Source organism: Sinocyclocheilus rhinocerous, unplaced genomic scaffold (assembly GCF_001515625.1).
Source record: "Sinocyclocheilus rhinocerous isolate Xijiao unplaced genomic scaffold, SAMN03320098_v1.1 scaffold953, whole genome shotgun sequence".
Lineage (NCBI taxonomy): Eukaryota > Metazoa > Chordata > Actinopteri > Cypriniformes > Cyprinidae > Sinocyclocheilus > Sinocyclocheilus rhinocerous.
The window spans coordinates 363,466-384,464 of NW_015643169.1; the positions used below are offsets into that span (position 1 = coordinate 363,466).

General features: G+C 35.0%; 2 protein-coding genes across 2 annotated transcripts in view; one reads left to right on the forward strand and one right to left on the reverse strand.

The window, feature by feature from the left end:
- Positions 1 to 3,300, reverse strand: part of LOC107757016 (testis-specific gene 10 protein-like) — an 11,887-nt gene extending 8,587 nt beyond the window's left edge. Inside the window, exons 1-6 of the mRNA XM_016574351.1 lie at positions 3,233 to 3,300; positions 2,529 to 2,602; positions 2,299 to 2,418; positions 2,053 to 2,208; positions 733 to 912; positions 399 to 476 (exon numbers count right to left, since the gene is read on the reverse strand). Of these exons, the coding sequence (XP_016429837.1) occupies positions 399 to 476; positions 733 to 912; positions 2,053 to 2,208; positions 2,299 to 2,379 (495 nt within the window). The 5' untranslated portion in view covers positions 2,380 to 2,418; positions 2,529 to 2,602; positions 3,233 to 3,300. The remainder of the gene's footprint in view (positions 1 to 398; positions 477 to 732; positions 913 to 2,052; positions 2,209 to 2,298; positions 2,419 to 2,528; positions 2,603 to 3,232) is intronic.
- Positions 3,301 to 5,194: 1,894 nt separating this feature from the next.
- Positions 5,195 to 20,999, forward strand: part of LOC107757015 (serine/threonine-protein kinase 10-like) — a 24,775-nt gene continuing 8,970 nt past the window's right edge. Inside the window, exons 1-9 of the mRNA XM_016574349.1 lie at positions 5,195 to 5,693; positions 8,117 to 8,281; positions 12,812 to 12,860; positions 14,314 to 14,463; positions 15,118 to 15,190; positions 15,277 to 15,471; positions 17,557 to 17,638; positions 19,193 to 19,324; positions 19,538 to 20,215. Coding sequence (XP_016429835.1) covers positions 5,544 to 5,693; positions 8,117 to 8,281; positions 12,812 to 12,860; positions 14,314 to 14,463; positions 15,118 to 15,190; positions 15,277 to 15,471; positions 17,557 to 17,638; positions 19,193 to 19,324; positions 19,538 to 20,215 — 1,674 coding nt within the window. The 5' untranslated portion in view covers positions 5,195 to 5,543. The remainder of the gene's footprint in view (positions 5,694 to 8,116; positions 8,282 to 12,811; positions 12,861 to 14,313; positions 14,464 to 15,117; positions 15,191 to 15,276; positions 15,472 to 17,556; positions 17,639 to 19,192; positions 19,325 to 19,537; positions 20,216 to 20,999) is intronic.

A 20,999-nucleotide genomic window follows, 5' to 3' on the forward strand; every position in this document is an offset into this window, starting at 1 on the left:
GTCACACGCTTGAGGTATTCGGCCAATCATAACGCACTGGATAGCTGGCCAATCACAGCACACCTCGCTTTTTCAGACCGATGAGCTTTGTAAAAATCGACGTGTTTCAGAAAGGTGGGGCATAGAGGAGGAACAATAATGTATAGTGGGTATAAAATAATGTGTTTTTGAACCTTAAACTGCATAAACACATTTCATTATACCAAATACACAAAATAATGTTCTTTTTAGCAACATCATATGACCCCTTTAAATACGTCTCCTTTTGTATAATTGAGCAATAATTGAGATCTCATTTATGATTTTGCTTCACTGCAGACTATAGTAAGTATATTATGTTCAATCTACAGCCGTCGTCACTGTTCCACCATGGCAGTCTATAAATACAGAGCTCTTACTGTGAGTACAGCAACCTGCAGGTCCTCCACCCTCTGCTCCAGGTGAGCTCTCTCGCTGATGGCTGTCTCCTGAGAGATCTGAGGCGACGTGCAGTTCAAAGGGAACACATACACACATACACTCAGCGGGCTAAAAAAAGCACACCTCTCTCCTGGAATTATCACTCTGCTCCCCAGTGAGATGACTCAATTTATTACTGTACACTAGTGTGTAAGTGATTTTCCTTTAGTACTCCTAAATAACATCTTCATAAGATTGATACAAGCAAACATGAATGCACACAAATGTGATACAGCACATGAATAGCCAGTGTACTCAGGCTGTTATTCGTACCTTGAGTCTCTCTCTCAGGCTGTCTCTTTCTGTGGTCATGCAGTTGAGGTCTGTTATGGCCTCGTCCCGTTCGGCCTCCACTCGTTTCAGGATGCTCTGAGCAGTCACACTGCTCTTAGGCCCTCGTGCGGCTTTTGACTTCATGACCTCCCGTCGTAGAGCTGCTATCTCCTCTTGAGCCTGCAGTGGGAGACAGGGCACATCTGAGGCCACATTGTTTAGTGAAATACTTGTGATATATTGCAGAGTGCTTTCTTTCTGGGTAAGAAAAGTATTAAAAATAAAGTGTGAAAATAATTAATTATTTATAATTAAAAAGTGTTAAAAGTTTCCAAAATTATATAATTATATATGTATTTATATTACAAATATTTATATAAAATATCCAAATATATGTTAATTTGTTCAAAACAAATTTGATGCATGCACTAAAAACTATTATGCTAAAATATTAAATTAATATTGTTTTATTATTTAATAGTTTAATCTATATAAAATTAAATAATAGTTTTTTTACTGTATACTGTTATTGTAATGAAGCCAAAATTATTTATTAATATATTATCTGACAAATAATACTACTAATAAATATATAGGCTATATTGTTTTATTAATTTACATTTTTAATTAATATAAAAAGAAATAATTGTTTTTACTGTATACTGTTATTGTAATGAAGTCAAAACAAATATAATTGTTGCTTTATTAATTTAACATTTTAATTAATATAAAATAATAGTTTTTACTGTATATTGTCATTGTAGTGAAGCCAAAACAAATGCTTCAGATATTATCTGGCAAATAATACTACTAATATATATTTATATTATATATTTATATAAAATCTATACATATACTTAATTATACACTCAATTTGATCAAAACAAACTTGATGTATGCACTAAAAATATTATGTTACAATATTAAGTAAATATTGTTTTATATCAATTTTATATTTTAATTAATATCAAATTAAATAATTGTTTTTACTGTATACTATTATTGTAATGAAGCCAAAACAAATAAAAAATATATATAATCTAGCAAGTAATACTACTAATAAATATATAGCTATATATAAAAAATAGATATAAATATAATCATTTGACCAAAACAAATTTGATTCATGTGGTTAAAAATATATATTGTGTAAATTATAAATTATAATATTTTATTAACATGAAATTGCAAGTTAAATATCAGCCACTCAGAATTAACCATGTGTGTGTGTTTTTTTTTTTTAATACTATGTGTGTGTCACACCCCAAAATGAACACAACAACCTGACTGAAGAATTCTGGGAGGTTTGGCGCTGTCTACCTGCTGGTAGTGCATTCTGGTCTTGTCCTGTTCGGCTGTGAGCACTTTAACATTGGCCTGGATCTCTGAGAGGTGCCGCTCTTGTTTCTCCAACATGTTTTGCAGTTCATCTCTTTCTCGTAACACCCTCATTAGCTCTGAATCGTACGTGCCACCCTTTAAAAAGAGAGACACATAAAAAAGGAATTAGCAGAATTAAAAGAAACTAATCTCACTGATATGAATGCACTGATGGCTTATTAGTACTTTAACAGGTGAGTGTCTGGTGGGACTGCGATGGGTAGATGCCCCCTTGATAGGGCTGGTAGAGCGACGAGCCCTCAGCATCCTTCTCAGTGCCTCGGCCTCGTCAGCTGTATCAGAATACTGAGAAATAGAGAAATAATCTTCCAACTGTTGAAGTAAATGTGAAGAACATGAACATTTGGAGATGATTAATTTAAACATTAGTCTTGCATTTCTGGCCCAAAACTCACCTAAACCTCCTGTTCAGGCTCCATGTTTTGACGGTTTCTAGTGCCACCTGTTGGATCTACTACGTTACTACAACCTATAAAAATTAAAACTTCAATGCAACAAAGTAAAATGGCATCTTATGTCTCACAATTCAGTTGACTAAATTAAATGTTTTACCAGTCATTAGTTTGTGCTCTAGTTTGTGTCCTATGTAAAAAAAACAAAAAAAACATTTATTTTGTAAAGTTACAAAAACACATTTTGATGGGTATTGAGAGCTATACATTTAAATAAAACATGACTGTACTGACATGTTTATACTGAAACGTCTTGATTCGACTCACTAAAAACAAGTTTTCTTGAGCAAAATGTATAAAAATAAACCACAGCGCCGACACAGGTTGTCATGGCAACTGAGATACTACGTTCGCACGTCACTGAAAATGCGTCCCGTGCAACAATTACTTTTTAAGAACATAACGTATAACATTCTATTGTATTTTACCATTTTAATGATTACTGATAATTGTTGCAAGCCACAACATGCACTTAAAGTAAGTATGCTTGGCACTGACGCTAATATATTTGTACACTGGCACACAAAATCATTCACACGAAAAAATAACTGTAAATTTGAACCTCGCAAAAGCTGCAAATACATTCTGCTTTCATGAAAGACAACTCAGAAGACAAAGCATTGTTTGTGTAAGTTAGCTTGTGTTACCTCTTGTAGTGGTTCTGGCAAATGAAAAACGAGTGTGTTGAAGAAAATCTCAACATGTTAAAGCTCTTTACCCGGAGGGATAAACATCAACATTGACCAATCACAACACAGCATTAAACTATCAGTCAAGACAGTCAGAGAGACGGCGACCAATCAGAACTCAATCTCCCTCCGTTTGCGTCCGTTGTCTTGACTACAAGTTGTGAACGCTCACGTTCAGTAGTTTTTGAAGTTGAGATGAAGCAGTGAAGCGGAACCAGACCAAATATATATATAAATAAACGGAATAAATATGTAAACGGAAACAAAACAGAAGTATAGTGTGAGAAAATAGATCTATAATGGTTGAAATGGTATATGAACAAAAATATACATAGTAAATATTTAAAACTATAAATCATTTATTAGTCTTCTGTGAACTGTTGTAATGAAAATTGTACACTGTGAAAAGTAAGCTGTAAAAATGATTTCTCGAAGCTGTAAATAAAACAAAAAAATATTGGAGTACGTTTTCAAAGAAAATAGTTCAGTTTTCCCACTTCAAAATGTCACGTTTAATTAAATATGTTGCTTCTCGTTTCATTGTAATTGTTTGTGAAATATAATAGCAATTTCTGAATAAAAAGACGAATTGCTTTTTTCCCAGAGAAATCAGTGAGAACCCATCCACGACGCAAGCGCGCGTCACCGAACCCCAGCGAAGAATCGCCGCGCCTCGAGAATCCGTGGGGCTGTTCGATTCCGAAATGTTAGGAATCGAGTCCGATTCTGATTCCTGGTTCTGGAATCGATTCCAAGAATCGATTCCTCACTGTAGTTTTCGATTCTTTTTAGATACTTGTTTTTTTAGATTGAAGGAACCTAATCTCACCATGATGACTGCAGGATAGGTCGTAGAATGTATCCTTCTCATAATATGAAGCTTTATTTGTAAAAAAAAAAAAATGACGCATTAAACAAGACATGAAGTGTCTAAAATAAGTGTGCACAGTTCAGCTGAATGATGAAGTTTACTTTGACTGTATGCTTTGCACAATATTAACAAACTGTACACTGAAACAAAATAACCAGAACATTAACAATAACCGATAGAGCTCGTGGTTTATCTGTCAATCAGATGCGCTCTCGGCCACTGATCTATGCTCGTGACATTTTCTTATCATTGGCTGATAGAAATGTTTTAAAAAATAGTATTTTAGATTTTTTTTTTTTATGCTTTATTAATTCAATGCCACAAGAACATGAGGTATTACATATTCACATGACCTATATTGTATTTTAGATGGTAATAAGATCAAGACCCTCCATGACGTCATGATCTATTCTGTCGTGCAGCGCTCAAAATTGTGAACAAGCCAGTTCCACCGTAAAATAACCTCTGAATCGTTTTTTTGTTTGTTTGTTTTAACTGGTTCACAAACTATCTATCCGACTCCGGAAGCTAATCAGACTTCTAATAACTTTTAGCGAGCATGAGTGAGGCGAATGGTAATAAAAATATAAAAATGAAAATAATCTTTTATCTCTCAACTCTCGTAATTACGGCTTTTAGCGAGCATGAGGGAGGTAAATTGTGCTTCTCACACGGAAGGCGGCATCCTAAAATTCAGATGATCAGTACCGACTCGTTTTCTTTCCGTTTATTTTCGTGAATTTAAATGTGTGCAGCCTTCGTAGGATGCAGCCTTCTACCAATCCGCTAGATTAGAGGAGGCGCGCGCACGGGAGCCGCAGAGTTTCTCCAAACCAAATCTATTGTGCGTTTTCATGCGTTTGGAGCGGGTTTGCTTTTAATCCAGGACCGGAGGATGTACGACCTGTGAAGACTGTTATTGTACAGGAGATGCAAACATTTTATCAGCCTCTTGTCAGACTTTATTTAAAGAGAAAGAGAAACAAATAGATGGTTTTAAGGACCAGATCCATGAAACTGCGAGGAACAACAACATTGCACACACTAGATTAATGCATTTTAATGATTTGTTTTTATTGTAAAAAAATATGATTTACTGGATCTCCGAGCAAAGAAAAGCTAGAATTAAGAGTCTTTTTTTTTCTTTGTCTGTGCATTATTGCATTGACATATTGATCGCTAAATGACTAGTGTAACATATCAAGCTCTCCAATTATAACGTGCAAAGACGAACATGTCAACACAGACTATTTCCTGATTAGACGAGTCTGACTAGTATTGAATTGCAATGGGAATGCAATAGAAGTTGCATTGATTGATTTACGCCTGTCTAGACATTAGCTGAAAGAAATCTCCCCTTGTCAACCGACCAGAGAAAGAGACGTGTGGGATTTGGCTATGTACTTCTTTAATTTCCGAAAAATCTTTAAATTGGGCGCAGAGAAGAAGAAGAAGCACCATGATCACGTGCACAGGGACACAAATCCGGAGGAAATCTGGGAGATTGTGGGAGAACTGGGGGATGGAGCCTTTGGAAAGGTGTTCAAGGTACAATAAAAGCAAAGAAATTGTTTAATCTTCTCTTGCTGTAAGATTATATCTGTTTTATGTGATTTTGGACTCCAGTAGTTTTCTTATGAATAGAATATAGTGTTCCCTACATGTAATGCACTTATAATGGAATTGCTCTATTGATATCTATCTATCTATCTATCTATCTTGTACATACACTAATGAAAGTGCAAAAAGTTTCTGAATTCTTTGAGATTTATGATGTCACCACTTGCATGACATAATCAAGCACATACCCCTGGTTGTCATTCACATGACCTCATCCTGTAGTGTCCAGTCTGCTTGATTGTTTTCTCGTCTTGTTCCCTTGAATGCTTTCTCTGTTATAAGGCCTAATGCTGCTTGGTTTGTTAGTGGGATAGGGTGATTTGGAGATTAGGTCTAAGGCCATAAACTCTATATACTGTACAGTCCAAACACTAACATTAGAACTTCATGCTTCCATTTAGTATGATGATGATGATGGTTAGTTAAAGGGATAGTTCACCCAAAAATGAAAATTAGCCCATGATTTACTCACTCTCAAGGCATCCTAGGAGTATATGACTTTCTTCTTTCAGACGGATCCAATCGGAGTTATATTTAAAAAATTGTCCTGGCTCTTCCGAGCTTTATGATGGCAGTGGGTGGGTGTTTCTGTTAAACAGTTCAAAAGAAGTCCAATAAAGCGCATCCATCCATAATAAAAAGTGCCTCACACGGCTCCGGGGGGGGTGAATAAAGACCTCCTGTAGCGAATCGACGCATTCTTGTAAGAAATATATCCATATTTAAAACGTTATAACCACTTTTCTGTAGCTTGCGCTAACTGTCGTACGTGGAAGCCATTCTGGGCGGATGACGTAGGACGTATGCGTAACGCGTGCGCCGGTGTGAACATGCTAGTCTGGCGAAAACCAACTTTGTTTACAGGAGCAAAGGAAGCAAAGGAAAACCAGTCTCCTCTTGGCTTATATCGAAATCCTCCGACATTTTCCTCGTTTTGTACTAATTTGTGACTGGTGTTTTGTTTTGTTCTCTCCTCTCTGCTTCCGTGTTCGTCACTTCTCACCGGCGCATGCGCTACCCATACGTCCTACGTCGTCCGCCCGGAATGAACGCGCGTACGACAGTTACAGGAAGTGACAGAAAAGTGTTTATAAGATTTTAAATATGTATATTTTTATTACAACAACGCATGGATTCGCTACAGAAGGCCTTCATTCACCCCCCCGGAGCCGCGTGAGTCATGTTTTACTATGGATTAGGGCTGCACGATAAATCGCATGCGATATTTAACGCGCATCTTGTCAGTAAAGTCGGTTCTTTAATCAGCGGTAAATCTCCATCACGTGCGGGCTTTCACATGGAGCAGCATTAACTACACGGAGCCGTTGTTCACCGACAAGCTGCGCAAAACCACGATCATATTTTGCGCATGTTTTGCGCAGCTTGTCGGTGAACAACGGCTCTGTGTAGTTAATGCATAATTGTTTTATGAAAATTTTAATTCTAAAAATTAAATGTCTTGATAACAAGTCAAATACATCAAAAGCAACAGCATCACACATAGTGGCAAAATACAATCAAAAACCTCCAGACATTTCATTCACAATCATCCTGCAATAAACAGCAGACTTTGACCTGGTTAATCTTTCACTACAGCATCACACATAGTGGCAAAATACAAACAAAAACCTCCAGACAGTTCATTCACAATCATCCTGCAATAAACAGCAGACTTTGACCTGGTTAATCTTTCACTACAGCATCACACATAGTGGCAAAATACAAACAAAAACCTCCAGACAGTTCATTCACAATCATCCTGCAATAAACAGCAGACTTTGACCTGGTTAATCTTTCACTACAGAATCACATTAGCTTCTAAATACCTTAGATTACCACTCACTTACAGAAGGCGTGTATTGGGTCGAATTGTTCTATGACCTTCATTGCCCTGCACTGCAGAAAGACTCATTACTGTGAATGACACTGAATGGGATTACTGTTGAATGGTGGACTGCATCTTGCTGACTGCATGAGTCTAATTAAAAGTTTTTTCCTCTAAAGGGCTTGTTTTGCTGGTTATTAAACAGATTTTGTGTTGAATCATTCATATTCTACACATGTATTCATGTACGTCAGGCCTCAAACATTTATGTCCGATTCATCAGATAGTTTAACATCAGAAGGTGTATAATAAACAATAACCTAATAAAAACAAACATAATTTACTATCATTAAAATCAACAGTTTTTCATTCTCATCACTAACAAAATATTTGTTGAAATGTCTGCCAGCCAGTCTTGCTTTGTTGAATGTTATAAAAATGGTTTACTTAGACTAATATAATTCATATTTTAGAGGGCTATGTATAAATCAACTTTTTCTTGAAAATTAATTTTCTTTTTATTCAGGCTCAAAACAAGCAGACAGGCATTTTTGCTGCTGCAAAGGTGATTGACACCAAAACTGAAGATGAGCTGGAGGACTACATGGTGGAGATCGACATCTTGGCATCATGTGACCATCACAATATTGTCAAGCTGCTTGACGCGTTTTACTACGAGAGCAAACTGTGGGTGAGTGTGGATTTAGTTTATGTTTTGTTGTTTCCTTGTTACACAGATTTTGTTCTGATTGTGTTTTCCACAGCAATAGTTTGGAATCTTACTTTAAAAATAAAGTTTTTGGCCCATCTTGTTTAACGTTAGTCTGCTTCATATTGCATGGTGACTAGATAATCACCCTTGTTTACTACAAGAAAAGACATGGGACAAAGTAATAGGAGACAACCCTGCTTGCTTTCTTGTTGACTTAAAGGGGTCATATGATGCTGCTAAAAAGAACATTATTTTGTGTATTTGGTGTAATGAAATGTGTTTATGCGGTTTAAGGTTCAAAAAACACATTATTTTCCACATACTGTACATTATTGTTTCTCCTCTATGCCCCGCCTTCCTGCGCAGTGGAAGTTTAAAACAAGGTTGAAGTGGCCTTAGACAGCTCTCAGGTCACTTCAGCCCAGCTTCACTACAGTATGGACATTAGAGACTTGGAGGTTCAAATAATAAGGACATGTACATATTTTTATACTTCACCTTGAAATCAGAAGTATAAAAAATAATTAGAATGTCTTCATTATATTTAAAGAAATTTTAAAATTACAGTAATGAGCCCAAACGTTTTGTTTTGTTTTGTTTTGGGGAGGGTAGTTCCCTTTTATTGTCAACAATTATTCTTATTGCAATAAGTATTTTTACTGTATAATCATAAATACTGTAATACGTAATTTAAAAAATAAATAACTCATAATTAATGGCAGTACAAAAATACTATCTTGATGTGTGTACATATGTACATTACCATTCAAAAGTTTGGGGTTGGTCCGAATCTTTAAAATGTTTTTGAAAGAAGTCTCATGCTCACCCGGGGTGCATTTATTTGATCAAAAATACAGTAAAAACAGTAATATTAGTAATAAATTATTACTATTTTGATATATTTTAAAAATGTAATTTATTCCGGTGTTGGTTAAGCTGATTTTCAGCATCATTACTCCAGTCTTCAGTGTCACATGATCCTTCAGAAATCATTCTAATTAGGGCTGCACAATTAATCGAATTTCTAATCGCGATTACAATTATGGATGCCACAATTACGTAATCGTTCAAAGCGGCAATTAATCGTTCAAAATCCACTTATGTTATTCTGCGTGCTTAAGATGCGTTTTTTTCTTTCTACATGTTATCTTAAGGGTTTTTCCCATTATTTTAATTTTAGTTTTAGTATAACATTATAATACCATTCATATTTTTGCTTTTTTATGATTTAAAGAAGAAACCAATCCGATGTTTCGTTGACATTTGAGGCTTAATACTATAGAAAAGCACTAAAGGTTTTTCAGTTAGTGTTTTCAGCTTGTTTATTTTCATATAAAAATACGGCATGCAGTTGCATAAAACAATGGTATAAACATCATTCAATGTAAATTGTGATAATCGTAATTAATAATCGCAATTACAATTTCAAGGGAATAATCGACAATTATGATTTTTGTCATAATCGTGCAACCCTAATTCTAATATGCTAATTTGATGCTGAAGAAACATTTCTGATTATCATCAACTGCTGTGCTTGCTTAATATTTCTGTAGAAACTGTGATTTTTTTTTTTTAAAGGTTTTGATGAATAGAAATTGCATTTATTTGAAACATCAAGTAATATCAAATCTTTTTCATGTGGCATTGCTGAATAAAAGTGTTAATTTCTTGAAAAAAATCTTAGTAGTAGTGTAATATACAATTACAATTATTTTTCTAGTGCTTAATTGTCAATGTCATACTGCCAAAAATTTAAATGGCCTTCAAATTAAGCTCCATTTCAGGTGAAATATGGTTTGTTATTTACTTTGATTTGCAAGTGAATATGACCTGTACATGTTCTTCAAATGTTTTATGAGATTTACCAGAAAAGCAAGTCTTAGAATCACAATATCTACTGTCAGTGCATTTTCTCACAGTCAGAACAGTGCCTGTTTTCCTTCATCTGCCTCATTGTGTACTGAACAATGTGTACTGGAAGAGGTGTGCATATTTTACTGTGATCCTGCCATACACCAGGAAATAGACTGATATCAGCCTCACCCATTTTCGTATGAAGATGTAGGAGGGCTTTGATTTAGCTGTGATTCAAGGAATGTTTAAACTGGATTATTCATCTAGCTTAAGCAGAATACATAACACATAAGTATCAATAAAGCCATTCAGTATTCCATGTAAAGCAGTTTCCTCTAAATTTGATTATATTAGCAGATAACATCAATTTCATGTGCCACTTGCTTTGACGTTTTGCAATATGCAGTGACATTTAGGCATGTCCACATACAAATTGGGGCCTCTCTGTGTGGTAAATATGAGCCTTAATAATGCATTCTGTCATCCAGACAGTGGGATCAATGGAAATAAACATTCCCATTCTCATCTTGTGCATTGAGTATGGCCATTGTAGTTCTGTGACTGAATGACCGCTCTCTGTGGGCTGTTGTGTTCTCGTAGCTGCCAGTCTAAAGCAACATCTCACCCACAGTGACACAGCGCACGAGAGAATGAATAACGCTGACTGTTCTGAGTACTGCATCAGTGTATGTACACAGTAGTGTAGGGATCAGACATTAACACTGTTTAAAAGCTGCATGTGTTTCTTGACTGAAGCCATTTGCACTTTTCAAAAAATTGAGCTCATTTTGAGTCAAACATCATAACCTACGGTGAACAAGCAAGTAATCCATGCTTATTTAGTGAAGTGTTTAGACTGATTCAATCTATGATTCAACCAGATGACTCCTCTGATTCATTTAAAAGAACTGCACTGATTCCGAGTCAGTGAGGACAACACAATTTGTGAAAGTTTTGTTGATATATTTTACTTTTCAAAGGTTTGGGCTCTGCATGTTATGGAATATTATTTCAATATAAAATAGCTTTTGAATATATTTTAAAATGTAATTTATTCATGTGATTTCTCAACCTCATTACTCCAGTCTTCAGTGTCACTTGATCATTCAGAAAACATTCTAATATGTTGATTTGATGATTGAGAAACATTTATTTCTATTATTAAAGTTGAAAACAGCTTTATTATTATTATTATTTTTTTTTTGGAAACCATGATACTTTTTTCCAGGATTCTTTGATAAATATAAAGGTTAAAAAACAGCATTTGAAATCTTTTATAACATTATAAATGTCTTTACTGTCTATTTTACCAATTGAATGCATTGTTGGTGAATCTAAAAGTATTATTTCACAAAAATAAACAAGTAAATAAATAATGACCCCAAACTTTTGAATGCTAATGTACTATACAATTAAAAAAAAAAAGTATAGTGCTATATGATATACAGTACATAGGTGTTTAAAGTTTTGGGGTCTGTATTTTTATTGTTTTGAAAAAAGTGTTCCCTAAGGCTGTTAATTTGATTAAAAATACAGTAAAAACATTGTAATATTGTGAAATATAGCAATTTAAAATAACCATTTTTAATTGCCAATGTCATATTGCAAAAAAATTGAATGGCTGTCAAATCAAGTTCAAAGGAAGTTCAATTAGAACAACATTTATTTGAAAAAGAAACTTGTAACATTATGAGTGTCTTCACTGACACCTTTGATCCGTTTAATGCATACTTGCTGAATAAAAGTATTAATTTCTTTTTTTTTTTTAATCTTTATCCCAACCTATTGAACTGTACTCTATTTCATAAGTTAATAACTCGCCTAAAATATATGTATGTTGCCACTCCTGACTTGCAATGCAGGAAACAGTTGTTGTTCAGTATTGACAATGTGAGCAGTCTCTACCAGTACCTGCCCATCCTCTCCAGATGACCCCAGCCGTGACCCCTTCATCCGCCTTGTGTTCACGGAAACTCTCCTGTTCTAATCCTATTAGGACAAAAAGGACTCAATTCAGGCACTGCGCTAATGTGCAGAAAGCTTTGGTCCTTCCTCGTGCTCATACAGGCCTCTCTAGCTCGATCCTGTTATGTCATTCACCATATTGAGGTGCAAGAAAAGCCTTCAAGGCTCAGCAGCTTCAGTGACCAATCATGACCCTGCAATGCAGCGCTGTTGACCAATCACAGCCCTGCGAAGTGAATTGTTTTGTAATAATGTGGGCTAGTGTGTCCCTGTCTTTCCAGGTTTGGATGTTGTTAAAGTGGAGTTCTGGTTTTATCCATCGATTTGGAACAAACTCTAATGTGTTTGTGTGCTGAACTGAATGAGAGCTCTAGATTTTTTTGTGTGTGTGTGTGTTCCCATGTGCACAAGCATAAACGAGTGAGTTGAGTGAACAATGGCTTTCTGAATGAGTGCATCTTGTCTGTTTTTTAAACCACTGGCTGCAGGTTCATGTAGGCGTGTTCATGACAATAGGATAAGCAGATCTGTCTACTAAACATAATGCTGCTATTGTGAAATAAAGACAGTATACTAATCTCAGTCAATCTGTCTTGTGCAGTGTAATGCAAGCAGCCATGCTTTTGTGAAACAGTGTGATTGTGTTTTAGGAAAGACCCAGTTTTATGTTCGCCGTGTTTCTGTCTGCAGATCCTGATAGAGTTCTGTGCCGGCGGAGCCGTCGATGCTGTCATGCTCGGTGAGTTCACACAAAGTGTTTGACATCCAAGACTGCATCAGGAAAAGGTCACTTACAATGACCAATTCCTTGTCAATAGCCAAAAACACATTTAATTTCTTAAAGGCGAAGTTGAACTTTAAATGTGCATTGATTATTCTCACCATTTGCATGACCTGTTAAAGCAATCAGTTCAGTTTACGTTATTAGTGTCTAAATATTGATTTGTTTTGTAGCATAATACCATAGTTTATGAATGAGGGTCAGAATTATTATTTTTTTTGAAGGAAATTAATACTTTAATTTATCAAGGATGCATTAAATTGATCAAAAGTGACAGTAAAGACTTTTATAATGATATTAGTAAATGCTGTTCTTTTGATCTTTCTATTCATCAAAGAATCCTTAAAGTATCACTGTTTCCACAAAGATATAAACAGTACAAATGTAAAACATTGATAATAAGAAATATATCTTGAGAAGCATATTAGCATATTAGAATGATTTCTGAAGGATCACGTGACAATGAAGACTGTTGTAATGATACTGAAAATTCAGCTTTGCATCATATAAATAACTTGCATTAATTATTAAAATGTATTAAAGTAGAAAACGCTTAACAATTTAAAAATGTCATAATATTTCTCAATACTACTGTATTTTTGATCAAATAAATGCACAAGAGATACATTGAAAAACATTACATCTTACAGACCCAAAAAGTGTACGCTGAACGTTGCGTCTTTTTTTTTCTCTTTAAAATGTGTGTTGGAAACACATCACAATATAAAAATTTTATTTAAACACCATTTAAAAATAAAACCGAAAAAACAATGGTCCTTAAACCAGTTTCCACATTAACCTGTCACACATTAATAATTATTTAATTATTTTTGTTGAATTATTTATATCTACTAAAAACCTTTTTGGCAACTATATATAAATTACTCCGTGTAAATACACATTTAATCCAGATATTGCATAGTAATTCCTGAGGCAGTTCACTCAATGTAATTGCTTCTCGATCCATGTTTGGCACAGGTAGTAAAATGTGACAGCACGGCTTAATGGAGGGTCACACAACCAGTCCGTAATGACACTGATTTAAGTTTTCACAAATATTGTGTTTCTAGTATTTTGACTAAAGTTAGCTTGCAGTTTAGTTAGTGAGTCATATGTTGATTGGCTTGGGCTGATTCAATGAGTTAATTCAGTGTAGGACTCATCAGGCTGATGAAGACTGGTAACTCCTGAGTTTGCATTGAAAGAATTGACTTATGCAAGAAAAAAAAAAAATCAACAAATTTTATACGCCTAAAAACTCAGATGTTAGGAAACCTTATATATAAATAAGGTGATCTTATTGTAATAGTATATGTAAATTATGTTAAATCTTTGTATAAGTGTTTTCGTGTATGGTAGCATTTCCCTGTTCATGCTCTGTGTGTGTGTGTGTGTGTGTGTGTGTGTGTAGAGCTGGAAAGGCCTCTGACGGAGCCGCAGATCAGGGTGGTTTGTAAGCAGACTCTGGATGCTCTGCAGTATCTGCATGACGGCAAGGTGATCCACAGAGACCTTAAGGCTGGAAACATCCTGCTGACACTCGACGGAGACGTCAAACTGGGTGAGTGGGGTTTTAGGGAGCATTTATAGAGGGGCGGATGCATGTGCAGCTAGTTAATCATCTCAGGAAGTTTGTTCTCTTGAGTGACGGTGGAGTGTTTTTAGTTTTGTTGCCCATCAGCTACATATAACTGAGTGCAGCGGGAGATTTCAGCCGTTTTGCATGATGAGCAGTTTCACAGTCACATGATAACATAGTAGAGCAGGGATAGGCAACGTCGGTCCTGGAGTACCGCTGTCCTGCAGAGTTTAGCTCTAACCCTAATCAAACACACCCGAACAAGCTAATCAAGGTCTTCAGGATTACTAAGGCTTTAGAAAAGTTAGTTTTTTTTTTCAGGGTTAGAGCTAAACTCTGCAGGACATCGGCACTCTAGGACCGACGTTGCCTACCCCTGTAGTAGAGAGGCACAGAAAGATACAGAGAGGAACTGAGGAGGGTCATTTACATGTCAGACTAAACCACAGCTCAAATAAACTTCACATCATTGACCAGATGTAAATTATTCTGTGATGCTGGCTTGTAAAACTACTGAATGTCATTGCATTAGACAACAAAATATCAAGACAAGCACCATTTATTTTATATAAAGATGGCACAAGCACTCTCTTCAGGCAGAAGGTTCTCAAAATGAACATTTTCTGTGTTTTTCAGCGGACTTTGGAGTGTCTGCCAAGAACACAAAGACCATCCAGCGAAGAGACTCTTTCATTGGAACGCCTTACTGGCAAGTTAGAGTTTTATGAAATGAAGCTACTTGTACGTACACACATTGACATTGCTGACACGTTGATATCACTCTCTTTCATTCAGGATGGCCCCAGAGGTTGTAATGTGTGAGACGTCTAAGGACAGGCCGTATGACTATAAGGCTGATATTTGGTCTCTAGGAATCACTCTGATCGAGCTGGCCCAGATCGAACCGCCCAACCATGAGATGAACCCAATGAGAGTTCTGCTCAAGATCGCCAAAGCTGACCCACCGACTCTCCAGCAGCCTTCAAAATGGTACAAAACCAAGTGATTTGTGTATGAAATATTTGACACAAACATTTTTCTTTTTTCTTTTTTATATATATATATATATATATATAATGCATTATGAAAATAGTTTTAATGCATTAATTATGCCTTGTAATGTGCTTTACAGTGCATTGTATGAATAATTGTAACCACACAGTTATAATACATTATAATATTTATCTCTTCAGTGTTACAACTTTAGAAAGTATAATGCATTAAAAATATGACAAACAAGTCTTTACATATTAGAATACATATTAAATTTGATTACATTTATATAATAGAAAAGATATAATGCATTACTATGTACAGTACAGTATGAATACCTTTATAATGAATTATACATGGAGCCTTTAAGTAAAGTGATACCAATTTTTTTATATTAAGCCAATAGGCTTCAAAATGGTATGAGGCAAAAGGTAATTTATGTTTAAAAAAAAAAAATAATAATAATAATCATCATCATCATTTTTAGTATATGTAAAATTGTTGTTGTTTTTTATGATTAAAGACTTTATTTTTTAATTCCTTTTTTCTTTTTCATTGTATTTTACCTCATTTTAATATACAAAAATATTTTAAATTATTTGCGTTTTCAAAGATTAACTGTGAGCTATTAATGACAAGCAACAATTATCTAAATGTAAAAATAGGGGAATTGAGTCTGCACAATTAAATATACAGTAAATTAAAATAAAATTAATTTAAAAATTGCTTATTTAATATTATTTTAAAAATTGTGTGTGTATTTACACTATTGATAAAAGTCTCTATCGGAAACACATAACTGAATTGGCTTCTCATGACGTCGGCACTCTACGACCGACGTTGCCTACCCCTGTAGTAGAGAGACACAGAAAGATACAGAGAGGAACTGAGGAGGGTCATTTACATGTCAGACTAAACCACAGCTCAAATAAACTTCACATCATTGACCAGATGTAAATTATTCTGTGATGCTGGCTTGTAAAACTACTGAATGTCATTGCATTAGACAACAAAATATCAAGACAAGCACCATTTATTTTATATAAAGATGGCACAAGCACTCTCTTCAGGCAGAAGGTTCTCAAAATGAACATTTTCTGTGTTTTTCAGCGGACTTTGGAGTGTCTGCCAAGAACACAAAGACCATCCAGCGAAGAGACTCTTTCATTGGAACGCCTTACTGGCAAGTTAGAGTTTTATGAAATGAAGCTACTTGTACGTACACACATTGACATTGCTGACACGTTGATATCACTCTCTTTCATTCAGGATGGCCCCAGAGGTTGTAATGTGTGAGACGTCTAAGGACAGGCCGTATGACTATAAGGCTGATATTTGGTCTCTAGGAGTCACTCTGATCGAGCTGGCCCAGATCGAACCGCCCAACCATGAGATGAACCCAATGAGAGTTCTGCTCAAGATCGCCAAAGCTGACCCACCGACTCTCCAGCAGCCTTCAAAATGGTACAAAACCAAGTGATTTGTGTATGAAATATTTGACACAAACATTTTTCTTTTTTCTTTTTTATATATATAATAATAATAATAATCATCATCATCATTTTTAGTATATGCAAAATTGTTGTTGTTTTTTTATGATTAAAGACTTTATTTTTTAATTCCTTTTTTCTTTTTCATTGTATTTTACCTTAAAATTATTTGCGTTTTCAAAGATTAACTGTGAGCTATTAATGACAAGCAACAATTATCTAAATGTAAAAATAGGGGAATTGAGTCTGCACAATTAAATATACAGTAAATTAAAATAAAATTAATTTAAAAATTGCTTATTTAATATTATTTTAAAAATTGTGTGTGTATTTACACTATTGATAAAAGTCTCTATCGGAAACACATAACTGAATTGGCTTCTCATGATCTCAAAAACCCTTTTCTCTCAAGGCTTATGCTTAAATGCCTGAAATTAGTTTTGTAGACAAATATAATTATGCCGTATCATTTTTATGCAGTAATTTTTATTTATTTACAAATTTATTTATTTAAATTTTTTTCACAATATAACACCTATACTTCCATTTAGTTTATTTAGTTGTAATGACTAATCTCATGATCCGTCTGCAGGTCTCCTGAGTTTAATGACTTCCTGAAACACGCGATGGATAAGAATGTGGACAACAGGTGGAGCACAGCACAACTACTTCAGGTGAACTGACCTGTCCCACATATATTCCAGCATTTGAAATCTGAGACCACATCCACACAACCTTGACCTAAGCTGAACTAGTATTGCAGCAGCCTCTCAGTGTAAAAGCCCCTTGTTTACTATCACCCTGGTCTGCTGCTCGTCCAGGTGGCCTTTCTTGCCCCATGAATCAGCAGCTGTTCATTTATAGGTTTGTCTGTCAGGCACTTTCTGCACCAGCCTTCATCCTAAGAATTGACGTCAGCAAAGGAGATTTTCTTTCCGAGGCTTTAAGTAGGCCAGCCTGACACTGACGGCGAACAGATACACACACGCTCAGTTACGAAACGCTGCAGGTAGAGGCTGAATGGGGATGAAAATACAGAGCTCGAGTTTTCCTCCAATTAAGGTGATAATATCAAAGAAGCTGCACATTCTCAGACCAGCTATAGACTGTCTGCAGCAGGTCTCAAAACCAAGAAAGGTAAGAAATGGAGACTAGGATCCTTATGGGACGTTGATTTTGTTGTGCTTGTTGTCCTCTTGTCTGTTTCAGGCGTTTCCTGTTTGGCCTGTCTTTTGACAACGCAATAAATTTTAATAGTCTTAAATTAGGCCTTATTTTCTTAATGCCAAATAGTGATGTACAGTATATCAGTACCATATTTTTTTTTTTTATCAGACAATATTTTTTTTATTTTATTGGCTATTTAATTGTGGAGGCTCATTACACACGTATTTTTACAATTAGATTTGACTGTCAATCAGACAATATTTGGCTATTTTTTTTTATTTTATTGGCTATTTAATTGTGGAGGCTCATTACACACGTATTTTTACAATTAGATTTGACTGTCATAAAGTATATTTTTGAAAACACTAATAATTTAATAGCACTATTTATTATTTTTATTAATTTTTATTATTCTTGGCCACTAGTTCTTCAACAGGCTTCAAAATTATGAGATGAAGGCTGATTTATGTAAAATGTATTTTTGTAAATATGGTGGTGTTATTTTACTCATAAGGCAGTTAATTCTTAATTCCTTCCTATATTTATTTTTTCCTTCCTATATGATTTTTACTTTATTTATTTTCTCATTGTTTTATTTTATTTTACACATTTAACTGAATTTGTTTCTCAAGATCTTTGAAAACACTAATATTTTAATAGTACTGTTAAGTGTAATCTTTAGCCAATCTCAAAATGCATATACATTTTTCATTTTGTACAATATAATTGTGATTTCACTTGTAGCATTTTTAATGTTTGATTTAATTTTTTGTTTCATAATAAATATATTTAGAGAATATTGTACAGTTTTAGTACAATTTTAATATCTACTATAACATAAAAAATTGTTATATATTATAATATATAATATATAATTTATATTATATATTAAAATTGTCAATAATACATTAAAAATGGGTTGTAAGCTAGCTTTAAAGAATGTATCTGGAACAGATTAATCTGACTTTTTCTGAATATTCAAATTATCACTATCTTATTATTATTTGCATGTGTAATTGTAATGTTTATTGTAGTAAAAGTAGTTTCCTTCATGTGTGCAGCACCCCTTTGTAAGTAGTGTGACTGACAACCGACCCCTGCGGGAGCTCATCGCAGAGGCCAAGGCGGAGGTCACAGAGGAGATAGAGGAGCTGAAGGAGGAAGAGGAGGAAGAAGATCATGAAGGAAACCTGGTAAGAGATTATAGGAACTGCTAACACATTTTGAACACTTTTCAGAGAAAGATTAAACCTAGTGTAGACTACTAAGTCTGGGTGAATACTCAGCATACCACTGGCCAGTAGAATGTCCTGAGGTACAGTTTGCATTTATTACATAGCAGAATGTTGTTGTTTTTTTCCTTCTTCAATATCATGCTAACATGTTTAAAATAATCTTTTCTTCAGCTGCTTCCTGGACACAAACGTGCACCATCTGACGCTAGCGTTGGAAGCTCTGAAGACGAGAAGCTTCCTCAGTCGCCATCCACCTTGGAGTCTGCTCCTGAGAAGATCGAGGAGGTGGCTACACCCAGACTGCCAGATGATCAAGTTATAACTGGAATAAAGACGGAACAAGAACCTCTGAAGGTAGACGAGAACCACATCGCGGATGCAGAAGAACCTGGATCCAAGGAACAACCTGTGGACGTATCTCCAAAGGAATCTCAAGAATCTGAAGCTGGAGAGAAGCCTATAGAACCAGAGACTCCTGCTGTCTCAATAGTACAATCGGAGGAGCAAAAAGTAAAACCTGAGGAAAAGGAGGTGGTGGGCAATGGTGAACTCATAAAGGAAGCGTCTGCATCAGACATTTCTTCATTGGAGACACCAACAGAACCTGTTAAACAAGCTGTGCCTGATGAATCTATTCCAACATCTCCATTGAAAGAAGAAGAGAGCGTTGAGGAAAAGGAGAAACCTGAACTGGAAGAGAAGCAAAGCCCAGTGAAACCCAGGTATGTGAAGAAGGAGGACTCCGACTCTGGGATCAGTTCTTCAGCTGACAACAGCAGCATAGACCTGAACTTATCCATCTCCAGCTTTATTAGCAAATCCAAGGAGCCAGGAACCATTTCTCAGCAGGTGAGAAACACCTCCTGTCATTACACTAGTTCTGTGATCTTTCATTGTCTGGTTGCTAGCAGCAAGAATGAAAGCATTTCAGTAGATCCTTTTATTTAAATTTCAGTTGTTAAAAATGTTGTTAGACCTAGTTTTATACTTTTTTTATTTTTTATCATTTCAAATTACTTCAATGCATTAGTTCAAAACTCTGATTCAGTGATTTGTTCATGTTGTCACTCAAAAATTTTCCCAGTGTGGCATTTTTCTTTTATTAAAATGTTTAAATATTACAAATATAATAAATTGAAAAAAAAAAGGGGTACGTTTTAAAACATTTTATATAGGTTATATATTATTTATTTATTTATTTTAACTGAGTTTAAGATGTAAGCTTTTTAAACCTGTAGTCTAAACATAAATTGTAAAAAATATATAGTGTGAGTTAATTTTGTGAAAATTTTGTTTAAAAAGCATAATACCAATGATTAATTTAATTAATTATTTAATTATTTAATTAGTTAGATGCTGTGTTCAAGTTTAAACATTTAAAACATTTTAATCTTTAGGCTACAGTGGCTGTTTGGTCAAACTATATATGTTCTTACTAAAGAAAAAATTAAAGGTTGGGTAAGCGATTTCTGGTAGCCAATGTTGACATTTGAAATCACCAAAACAAACACGCCCCTACCCCAAAAGGGTCTCACCCCTATTTTGATAGCTCCCCCCCACACATACGTACGCAACCCAGGCAACGATTAGTTCTGTGAAACAAAGCAAAACCAATGTTACACCGTGTCTACAC